This window comes from Polyergus mexicanus, unplaced genomic scaffold (assembly GCF_030449975.1).
Source record: "Polyergus mexicanus isolate NDT 795.1 unplaced genomic scaffold, iyPolMexi1.0 SCAF_2, whole genome shotgun sequence".
Classification (NCBI taxonomy): domain Eukaryota; kingdom Metazoa; phylum Arthropoda; class Insecta; order Hymenoptera; family Formicidae; genus Polyergus; species Polyergus mexicanus.
In genome coordinates this window covers 5,053,500-5,065,672 of record NW_027223322.1, presented here as the reverse complement: position 1 = coordinate 5,065,672, position 12,173 = coordinate 5,053,500, and the positions used below count along the sequence as shown (strand labels likewise).

General features: G+C 37.2%; 1 protein-coding gene across 1 annotated transcript in view; it reads left to right on the top strand.

The window, feature by feature from the left end:
- The first annotated feature begins 4,009 nt into the window (after window positions 1-4,009).
- The window catches only part of LOC138944692 (uncharacterized), a 94,564-nt gene continuing 86,400 nt past the window's right edge, over window positions 4,010-12,173 (top strand). Inside the window, exon 1 of the mRNA XM_070315570.1 lies at window positions 4,010-7,789. Within this exon, the coding sequence (XP_070171671.1) occupies window positions 5,431-7,789 (2,359 nt within the window). The 5' untranslated portion in view covers window positions 4,010-5,430. The remainder of the gene's footprint in view (window positions 7,790-12,173) is intronic.

Below are 12,173 nucleotides of genomic sequence, written 5' to 3'. Positions count from 1 at the left end.
ATGAAATTAATCGTCTTTTTAACAAATTCTTTTTAAATGTAAAATAATATTGTAGTATAAAATCCATATCGCAGGTGCATGTAATCCTTCCTTCTTCATTGAGTTCCTATCTGACTATTTTACGCAATAAGGATTCAGTGTCACGACAGAAGTATGATACGTGATATAGCAATTCCCTTGGAAAAAAAAACGTGCAATTCTGCGATAAACGAGACGTAACGCGCCTGTAATTATATAACAGTAGATTTTGTTGATTCTTATTGTAAGTATTATATGATTTATCATACACAAGCGACTGCATCTGTATACTGGAAGATATATGTATACTGGAAATGCTTATTAAGATTTTAGTCTTATTATATGTGCATATACACAAATGCTACGCGTATTATTATCATATATAAGTATATGTACACAGTAAATGTAAGTATTATTATGCGCGGTAACTAATTCTGTGAAATGCTATGCGAACAGTATCCCCTGGTGATTATGCATGCGTTTTGTATAACGTTACTCGACACACATAGATAGACCTATCGAAATGAAGATTTCGCAAGAGATGCAGCTTCTGTCTAAAGAAAGCAATAAATTTTAAAACACGGCGCGACGGTTCCCCTTTATCGTCTCTTTCGTATATGTACGTTAGATCTTGTTAAACGTTGATAACAATTGATTTTAATATACCTACTGAAATCATTTTACGATTAATTTATATTGATAATATTCAGTTTCTAAAGAAAAAGAAACTGCGCTTTAAATTATTTCCAATAATTGAATCCAACATCGATAGAATTTTTTCTTAGCGACGAATCGTAACAATTAAGAGAACAAAGAATATGCTGAAAAGAATATATTGTACATTCGAATGTATCTGGCAAGAAGAGTTAGAAGACTTATGTTAGAAATAGTATATAGAAAAGAATAAAAAAAAAAAAAACCGGTATTGTGCAACGGAGTAATCTAAAAGACTTTCATCGTTCTTTTCCTTCGATGCGTTTTCTGGCTAAAAGATATATTAATAGGTATTTTATAACGTTTAGGAGAGATTTATATAAATGTAAATGAAAGACCCATGGGTATATGTCAAATTCTGCGCTTGGCTATATCCGGTAATGCAATTTGTTGAGCTATGCAATTCTCATTTACATTTATTGAAACAGATATAACTACTAGCAGTGTACGTTTATATTTCTGCGCTGAATGCTAAATAAATTATTATTTTTTATGATGTATAACAACTTTTTTTCTTTCATTCGTTGGCCTTTTCACGAAATCATCGCAATGTCAACAAAGTAAGATTTATTTTACAAGTTTGTTTTACCTTTTTTCTCTGACAGGCTGCAATATTTCCTACATGATTTATTAAAATTACATATATGTATTTCAAATAAATCCACTTTGATAAAATAAAATATAATTAATAATAAATTTCAAGTTTTATAATTAAAAATATTACGCAATTATCTCATACATTAAATGTATTCTGCTCGGAAATGTATGTTTCAATCGCTAAAAATGATAGTCTCTGGCAATTATACATCTCTTGACTCATCTCTCGCGAGTTATGTAAGCGCGTACGCGGCGATTCGCGGTTAATCGGTTAACGACATATATGATGAATCTCATCGTGGCAAATATAGAAAGTCACCACATTGCGCGCGTCGATTTCTACTCCACTTCTAATAATATCAATCATCGAGTACTTCTCCATACTCGAGCCAAAATAAGGACACTCGTCATGTGATCCGCGAAGAATTACGAACCAGATTTGGATATCATCGCGCGCCGACGATCATCGAACGATGGACGCATAGATTTCGAAAGAACGTATATGGCACGCTTCCTTATTCGAATTCAGTGCGATACAATGTTACGAGAACTCTTTACGATATCGGGGACATATAGGGAGTAAAAATAAAGAGCCTGTTACGAGCAACTGACCAGAGCGCGGACCAGTTTGACGCGGTTGCCGCATCGTGAATCTGCGTCAGACTCGCTCGATCGTAAAAGGGTAACGGCTTATTTTTTATTCATGACACCTGACACTGCACCGTGCGCAACGTATTTTTTCATCGTTGCATTATTTCTCAACTGACAAGTGATTCGTTTTACCAAGACGTTCGGTTACACACATCTGCAGATGCAGCGAGATCCGCTGTGAGAAGCGGATGACGGATCTACAAGTTATACGACCGTAAATCGCCGGGAATCTACTGTCAGGATTGGCGTGGATGGATTTTGCTGTGTGAGGTATAATCGAACACAGATTTATCCAATATAATAATACTTTTATTATCTCGCGTACAGACTCGCTTTATCAGCCTTAGCGTTCGGACAAAAAAATACTCTCCGGTTTCGCAATCGAACACCGTCGAGCTAAACATTCTGGGTCGTCGTAAATATGAAATGCAACTCGCGAATCGCGGAAATTATACTTTCCTGAGAAAGGTATTATGCAAATCCGGAAATATTATGCTAATCCGAAACTCTTGCTAGTATAACTACTTGCTTACTTGAGTATATATAGTATATGTAGTGTAGATTTAAAAATATTAGCGTTTCGAATATTAATGTAACTTTGTAATTATCACAGCCAATTTTATGTCAAGTATTTGATTTTATTAATAAACGTGATCGATAGTTTTTGATGAGTAAAAAGAATGTAGAAAATAAATAAAACTATATATGTAGATATATATAACACTTCATACTACACATGTTTACAATGCATGATGCATCTATATGCACACGTCCGTCGACTCTGCTCGATCGTAAACAAATTTCTCGCGGGGCATTGATCCATCCTTGAAATAAATCGATCGCAGCTACTGGCCAGGCATCTTCATCGACCGCGTTTAGCAAGAAAACTTGTATAAATAATATATCAAAATTATGAAAACTTCCTTTATCTAAGAATTCTTTGACAAATTTAAAGCCAATTAAAATTCATTTAAAATCACATGTAAAAAAATATTTTTATGTTTATCAGAATAATTTAAAAAATTATGTAAAAGAATAACATACGAATAAGACGCCTGTGATATATATTACTCATTGAAATATCATGATATGAAGAAACTTAAACTGAATAAATATCTAATTTCGAAAATTGTGCATTTAAAATTAGTCTTGTGCCTATTACTTTATAATAGTTCGTGTTTATAACTTCATTAAATTACACTGGTTCATAAAATCAAACTCAAACATTTTTCTTAATCTCAGAAATTATTTAACTTATTTTTGAATAATAAGAATAAAAATTCTTTTATAATATATGTAAAGGTATTGTTCTACGATATAATAATAATACGTTTCGTAATTTGTAATTTGTTTTTAATATGTGTAATATAATGAATATATAATAACATTAGTTTTAACTCTACGAAATAAAAGGCAAAAATTACTATATAAATTTCTATTAAAGTTGTCATAAAGTCATCTTTAAAAAAAATCTGAAAAAGAGCTTTAAAGTCTTTTCAATCTCTAATAAATAAACGTTTAATAAGTAAACGTCTGTCACATAAAGATTAATTGCAAAGATATGACATTTCGCAAAGTGACATTTCCTTCTCGAAGCCTAATCCAACTATCACCAATCTCCATATATGCTGAATTCAATCTTCGTCACTTCGTCACTAATCTCGAGTCATAATCTCGATACAAAGCAAATATGAATAGAATTTCGTCTAAAATCACCCACACGCATCATCTACGCGTTTGTACGCGCACCTGTGCGCGAATAACGAAAACAACATAAGCGAGTATTCGTGACACGTCCCACGTGGCGGAATTCCTGCATCCTACCCGATAGATCCAGCGGGATTTATTTTCGGAACGGTATGACGCCACCGCGCGCGTTAATAGTGCCGCGCCGCACAGCCCCAGATCCGCTTCTCTCACTGTGTCGGTTTCTCAGTGAGGTTCACGGCTGCCTCTCGTACGAGTCACGCGGCGATTAATCTATACATCCATCGCGATAGAACGGTCGAAATCCCTATCTCGAACGTATCGAACGCGGGCAAGAAGCAACGAGCGCGAGTCTGTGATCGATCGCACGAATTCCAGACGAACCAACGAACGAATCCGGCTAAGCGAGTTATGAAACGTTCTTTGCATGCGATTAAACGCACTCGATTAAGCAACTACTTTTTTCTCCCTCTCTCGAGCCTTCTATATTTGAAATTCGTCGAAAGTGTGTACGCGTCTATTTGTAACTGGAAAATTGGATCTGCAATTTTCATGATATTTGATCGCTGTAGAATAAATTGCGTTTTATTATTGAGAATAATGAAAGTGAAGTAAAACTGTTTGCGCGTTATGAATAAACACAAGAAGAAAATTTCGCTACAATTTAATGACAAGTTACGTACTTTGAATATATCGGTGCGTACGACAAGACATAGATAACTACTGCCGCCTAATTATTGCATAATTAGCGATACAGATGTACGTAAATACCACCATCGTATACGCACACGTGTGGCCTTATTTCGCGAGCGGAGCGATCTGTTTCTGCAAATTACGTGGCATAAGAACGCAACGTTCCATCGAACGCGCCTAAAATGATTCTTCCGGGAATTTATCCACGACATAAGACGTGACGCGAAACTATGCGCGCATCTTTCCTTTGCCTACGAAGAAAGAAAGTCCGGGCTCAAGTCTTCGCCGCCTCGAATTTGATAGACTGCCAGGTCCACGAGAAGTCGGGTTACATAAGCGATGTAACGCGCGCGAACTTGGATTGCGCGTTCGCCAACACAAACAAATCGGTAACCCGTCGTCGTTTCGGCATCGTGTCTGCACTCATCATTGTTGAGCATATGATCGCGCGACAACAAACGCAACAATTTGAATGCCGCGACATGCAAGCGCATACTATGCGCAGCTGCTATTCGCGGGAGCTCGGAAAACTGCAGTTTTAACTCGGAGCTTATCGTCGAGTGAACGGTGAAACGACAACGACTTTGCATCATGCGACCGGTCGCTTTATCCGCAAATCAGTATCCCTTCGAACGACGATCGTACGATGTGCTTCTTCAATATTCTTCTCGTGATCGCAAAGTGATGCTACAGCATGCAAATCTTATTTTTGTCGTTCTTCTCATATAACGTTATTAATTATTTAATATGCATTAATTATATATTTTTTGTTTAGAATGAAAAATAATTTTCATTTCGCGATATAAATCGCTTCGTCGAGAAATTAAAAATCCATCGCGACAGTGATGTGAGTAAGCTTCGAAACACAACCGCTGATCTTCCACGAAATCCATAAAATTCATCGAGAGAAGACAGGACCCGTTAAGAACTCCAGACGACAAACTCGTTTGGAACGAGGAATTAATCGGGACGAGAATCAAGCGGTAAGTTTTTCCGGCAGATTACCTGAGCGAGAACGAACGAACGAACGAGAGAGAAAGAACCGGCACCATGAAGAATGCCCGTCCCATCGTCAGGGCGACAACTTCCAGTCCGGTCGGTCAAGATTCCACGGGCCCCGGCAGCGAATCGGCGGAGCCGATCATCCGGTTGAAGCTACAGAAACCGCTGCACTGGGAGTGGGAGCTCACGACGTCCGCCGACGCGTTGCCCGTCATCCAACTATTGGACAAGAATGGTCGGCTGTTGGTGGAAACCACCGGCCGAACGGCGCAGCGGGCCAGAGGTTCCTTCAAGAAGGGCCTAAAAACCCACGAACAATTTCCAGTCGACGAGTCGATTGGACGTGCCAACTCGACAAGCAAAGAGCAAACGTCCTCCACCACGTCGATGTCTTCTACTGCCTCGCTCGTCACGACGCCGCTTCGGGTTAATCGTAATATCGACGGCTTCAGCACTAAATTCGGTACGTGCAGCTTTGCCCCGCGAAAGTCCCGAAGCGACGTAGACATTAAAGAAAGACGAAGCAAAAAGAGGCACTTGTCCGTCTTAGAAGACTCAACGATGAAGACGAAGATCGAAAGAAACGTAGAAGGAGCAGCGGCAGAAAACAGAAAATACTCCGCCGGAGATTACCTCCGACAGCAGATCATGAACGATCTACATACGTGTAATACGATCGGGAGGACTCCGGAGGAGATAGCCAAGGACAGGTGTAAAAAAGTTAAAACGTATCTAAGAAGTCAGAGCGAGACCATATTGAGCTTGGTTCGCGAGGAAGAATACGACGGATATGAGACGAAAGATACTAAAATCGGATCGAGCGAGAAGAGTCCCGGAAGTCGTAGCTCGAACAAAAGTGACACACTCAATTCTGAAGAGAGGAATCCGAATGAAGAAAACGAAAAGGTGAAACCGTATCTGCGAACTCGATGCACCGTAATTCCGACAGAGGATTCGGCGAAAAATAATTTCAAACCGATCGAAGGGGATAGAGCCATTTGCAAGATAAAAGACGACACGAACGAGGAGGAGCTGACAAAAATTAGAACGTTCTTACGCGAAAAGATACAGCGGCGAATGAATATGGAACAGGCGCGTTCGAGATCAGCCGTTAATGCCGACATTCCGAAAGACGTCGAGAACGTTAGAATTAGAAAAAGATACTCGGACTATAATTACGCGAACGATCGAAAAAATTACAGAACGCGAAAAGTGCGCAGTGAGACAAGCATTCTGCGATTTGATCCCGAAATCCTTGAAAGAGAGAAGTTGAAGTTGGATAAGCAAATAGAAAGGGAGAAATCGACAAATTGCAGAGAATGGTTGGAAGATACCCAGTTTCAAAGACAACCGCGTAATTATCGGCGATCAAGGAGCGAAGTCTTGGTCGAAGCTTTGGAACTAAACAATCGACCAAAATCGCAGGTCAAAAGGGAATCGTCGAGTTTGGAACGAAGGAAATTCTACTGTAAAACCAAGAGCGACATTCTGCAAGAGCAAGAGGAGGCGGAGGCGATGCCGGTGGTCATCGTTGAGAACCTCGCAAATTCCCTGAGACGTATAAAGAGCCAGGAAAATGTGGAGAGATCTCGGCGGGAATATAAAGAGCGGAAAAAAAGCGAGAGATATCGCCGAGAATCGGAGAGAGAATTACCCGAGGAGGACTTCATGAGTAAACCGAGATGGAAGGACCTGCAACGCGATCTCTGCTCTTCGCGCAACTGCAAGATTTGCCAAAACTTGAGAAACTGCGTGAATCCGCTTCACGAGAAATCTCGTGAAGAGGGCGAAGAATTATTGATGGGGAAAAACACCGCGAAATTTCTCGACGAGACTTCGACAAACAGCAATAGACCCGGTACGAGTTTGCAGAAGAATAATTTGCTTCTCGAGAAGAACGCGGACAGCTCCCAATCGCCCATCATCGCAGAAATTCGAGTGAAAAATCGCGACAATAATATCGGCAGCGTGTCTGCATTGAACATAAATTCTCCGAATTATGAGCACAACATGAATCCTTCGAAAAGTGCCTTCAAGAATTATCGAGAGTTATATCCACGCTCGAATGTGAAGAAAAGCGACACCTTCAAGATCGTCGACGGAAGCGAGGAACTGAAGGAACACGTGAACGGTTCTGACATGAAAATAAATGACGGCAACGGCTCCGACAGTGATTTCGGCTATCTGAACGGCGAAGATTCGCTAGCGAACAAATCGAACGAGGATATCACCAAGGACTACTTCAAGAGAGTTTACGAATTGCTGAAGAAAAGGCAGAAGGAGACGAGAAAATCGGTGAATGAAGTCCGGGAATTTCCGGGCCACGAGGATTCTTCATCTTCAAATTACGTCGAGGAAATACAAAAAAAGAAGCATCGGCGTAAGAAAAAGGACAAAAATCCGCAAGGTAAGATAAAATATAAAAAATTTTAACGATTTTTATTAATCGCGCGTTAATTATATATGTATAATTAGTTATCCAGAAATAATTTATATTTTTTAAATAAATTATTATAATTTCATCATGTATAAATATTGATTTATTGTCAGTTATTATCACTAACTGACAACTGATAATTTTATTTGAATAATAATACTATTATCGATGCAAATATAATAATTCACGGCAATCTCGGATATAATCGATTCCAATAATATTCGTATAATTAATATTTTATACGACGTATATTTTATAACTTTTATCACCAATTCCATAAAAAATAATTTTTCAAAGTTAAAGTTAAAAAAAAGGAGAAAAGCATAGAACTCGCGAGGAAAGTTTCAGAGAGAAATACCACTTGGCAAATACTAAAACTCCGACAAAACAGTAATTACAAAAGATACCTGAGAACTTTAATTTACATTGCGATGTACATAACAATCTCTCCGCACGATAGTACGTGCGCTTGATATCGCCCTTGTGCCTCTTGTTAATGTGAAAAGTTTCACTGTGAAAGCAACGCCCTTTTTCAGTATCTGCTCATATTTAAACGACGCGACTCGTATTTCGCCGTGTTTAAAAAATATTTATTATCTGAGCATAACGCGAATATTATCTTATCAAATTAGACGATACCTTATTCGATCAATTTCCATTATAACCATATATCCTTTGTACAGTAAAATAAAGCATATGAAATATATGTAATACTATTTTTTCGTGGAAGCTTTAACAAATAAGAGAGTATAATATACATTGTACAAGAGATACACATGCGATTTATGTAATGGCAAGCGTAGTCGAGTGGAAAGTAGCGATACAAGCGATCGTTTGCGTTAATTGTCACGTGCGAATGCCCACGGTGTTTAGGAACAACTCATTTGACATAATTTGCGGTGCGATCTATACATTTGATAGCTTGGCAGGCGGATGTACGCAAATGTTTTCCGCGTTATTCTTCCCGCCATTATCTTCCCCCGCTGTAGGCTCTATTATTCGAATAGCACATGTTTCATTTCAAATGCCACTTTGTTCGAGTATAGTTTAATATTTCGCGAGGACAAATGTAATTGTCTGGAAACAGTTGTCCCCAATCTGTCTTATTTCACCACAGAACCGTCCATTCAGGTCGAGCACGCATTAAATTTCGGTACGAAAAACCAATATCGCGTAACAGCTCCACGCAGCATTTCAATTTTTCACAGTGCACCTGTACAACGGGATATAACTATATTGAGGGTGAAAAAAAAAAAATTTTTTTTTTCGAAGCTTTTCTACAGCGAGCAATTCTTTCTCCTTAATTCTCTATGGAAATAGAATAATCTACTAAAAAAATTACTCTTTTCAACAAGAGTAATATAGCAGAGATATCAAATTTCACTTCTCTGATTTTTATTTTATGTTTTTTAAACTCTTTTATATTTTTAGAAATAATTTTTAAAATTTGCATTAAGAGCAATGAGCATAAACATTAAATTAAATAAAACTATGGAGAATTAATATGGAAGATATTTTTAAATATCAAGCGGAAGATATATAATCAATGTATGCTCTCTGTTTTAATCTATGGTGCAGAAATATTGATTAGAAAATGAGTCACCAAGATATAAGTCAACCAACGGGCAATGAGAAAGGCAATGCTTGAATTATTTCTCAGAGGTAAAATATTAAATAAAATTGTGAGACAAAGAACTGGCGTCTCCAGGACGCAGCCAAAAAGATTTACTACCTTAAAATGGACTTGGGCAGGCCACGTTGCTAAAACGACTGATGGACTAGAAAAATACTAAAATGGAGGCTTAGGCATAAACCTGTCAGACGTAGGGGACGACCTCCAACAAGGTGGACAGATGATTTAAAGCTGTATTCAAACAACTGGATGCAGACAGCAAAAAAACAAAGTAAAATGATCAAATTTATGAGTGGTCTATGTCTAGCGGTAGATTCAATGGACTGATTGATAATGAGGACGATGATGATGACGAAGAAATAAGACAAAAAAACCTGCATACACGAGAAGCGAGAAATATTTATTTTTAAAATGTGGAAGAACTTTTTCCTTCCATTCGAATAAATATTATCTTGTTTATTTATCTATAGTATATCTCACAAAATGGAAAAATTTTATTTAGACTATACATTTTTTAGCACGATAAAATAATTGTTCTACTAGAGTTACAAATAATATAAAGATGTTTCGAAAGACGACAAGTCAATGAATTTATATTTTAGCTTATAAAGATATTTTTTTGGAAAGCGCATGAAAGTATAATATCTTTTATATTTCTTTCGTCAAAAATGTAATTTAAGAAAATCAAACGAGAAAACTCGGCAGTGATAATATAATTCCATGATATTTAAGATAACTTTTGCATCAAGCGTAATTGAACTTTTAATACAACAGAGCTTAGTCTTGTGTCGTCTATGGATTTCATCGAACTTTATCGTTTCCCTTATTAAAGTGTCGGTTATAACTGAGGCCTCCGAGAAACTCGTTATGTTGTTCTCGTCGCGCGAACAAGTTTTCAATGTAGTATACCTCATCACTAGTATATAAAGACTTTTAATAAATTTTTATACACACATACATTAAAATTAAAAGTGTAAGTTTAAATATATAAAGAGAGTGAAAAATTACATTGTAACAATACTCGAGATAGAATAATATTCGAAATAGGTTTAAATCAAAGTTTTTATCTCTTTGAATCATATGTACATTATACATCATACATAAAAATATTACATATTACTGTAGGCGTGCGATTATTCTACATTATTTAAAATCACTTCGACTTGGCGTCTCGTCCTAAAAAGAGACGTCAACATATATCGACTATATTTATTTCGATAACGAGAACTCGTCTCGGGACGATAGATGTTTGGAGATTTTGATTATATAAAGCGCGATGAACACGTACTTCTGCCAGCAAGATATCGGCCAAAGTAGAAGGCCATTAATTCTACGAATTTATCCTTCGATGGCTGGTCTTGTTTCATGGAGCAAAGATGCGAGAAGAAATAATAAATTTCCGGGATTTCGGAGAAAGTTCTGATACCAGTGTGACTGACAGAAAAAAGATCAAAAAATATACGAAGAGCAAAAGAACTTCGGAGCAAAGGCAGATAATTCGACAGGCCTAACGATACGAAAACTTGGACCGAGCGAGCTAACGAATCGTGTGACGGAAGGCAACCAACATCCTCTCGTAACAACTATATTCGCCTTTCTCACTGATTTAACGATTTGCCCTTGCGTGTTAATTATTATTTATTAACTTAATATTTGGTTCAGATAAGGAAAAGAGCACTCAGGGAGAGAAACGTGCGATCTTTATTTTTGTACTGTACCGTTATCTTTAATTATATTATTGTTATCCATTCTTTTACGACCGCCTTTTGAATCGTCACTCGGTTCTCCTCGCCTGATTTTCTTTATTACATATTTAAATGTAATATAGTAAATTCAGCAAGTAACACAACAAACATATACTACAACATTCTTGTATACATATGATAAACATCGTGCATACGCGACGATGCATAAAGATGCTTTTGCAGTTTAATTGATCAAAGGACGCTAGGGCGAACAATGGAGATGCTCGTTAAGCTCTCCTTATCGTGTGGAGGGCTCTTTGATGTAGTTGTAACATAAGCATACGAAAGGAAGCGACGAATTAATTTTTCTCTGATTCCGTTTCTGCTAGCATTATCTTTAATAATCGTCGAATGAGATATTGCCGATGTAACGAAGATCATTAATATTGATCTCGAATTTAACGGAGGATGCATCAACATGTACAAAAATGTTTTACTGTATGTGTATGTGTTCGACAGTTATATATACAGATAACAATATAAAGAGAATGCAATTATTATTACTTGCGATGCCGCTAGCCAATTGTTCTTTTGCCAACGTCAAACATGACGCTGTTTCGCGTCTAGCAACAAGTCCGTCGATATTCAGACATTCGCTTTGCCATGCGTAATTTCGAACGTTTTGAACCAAGGCCAACGACGCAGATGATATACTTTTTCATTCGGAATAAAACGATTATCTTCGCGCTCGAGTTGAATGAAATTTTTTTCAAACCCGATCATCCGATAACGAGAAAATTATTACATGCAGACGTGACGAAGATATTAAAGCTCCCAATATAATGTAATATTTTTATGATAGAAATTAAATGTTCCGGTAAGTTAACTCGCAGGAAAATTTTACGGATAATATTATTTAATTCGCCATTAAGTTTATTATTATTATTCAATTATTCTAGATTACTCTGATGTTTTTCATTCATCTTTCGTGAATATCTTTATCATATATTTATTTTCCATCTGTGAATTGCATATT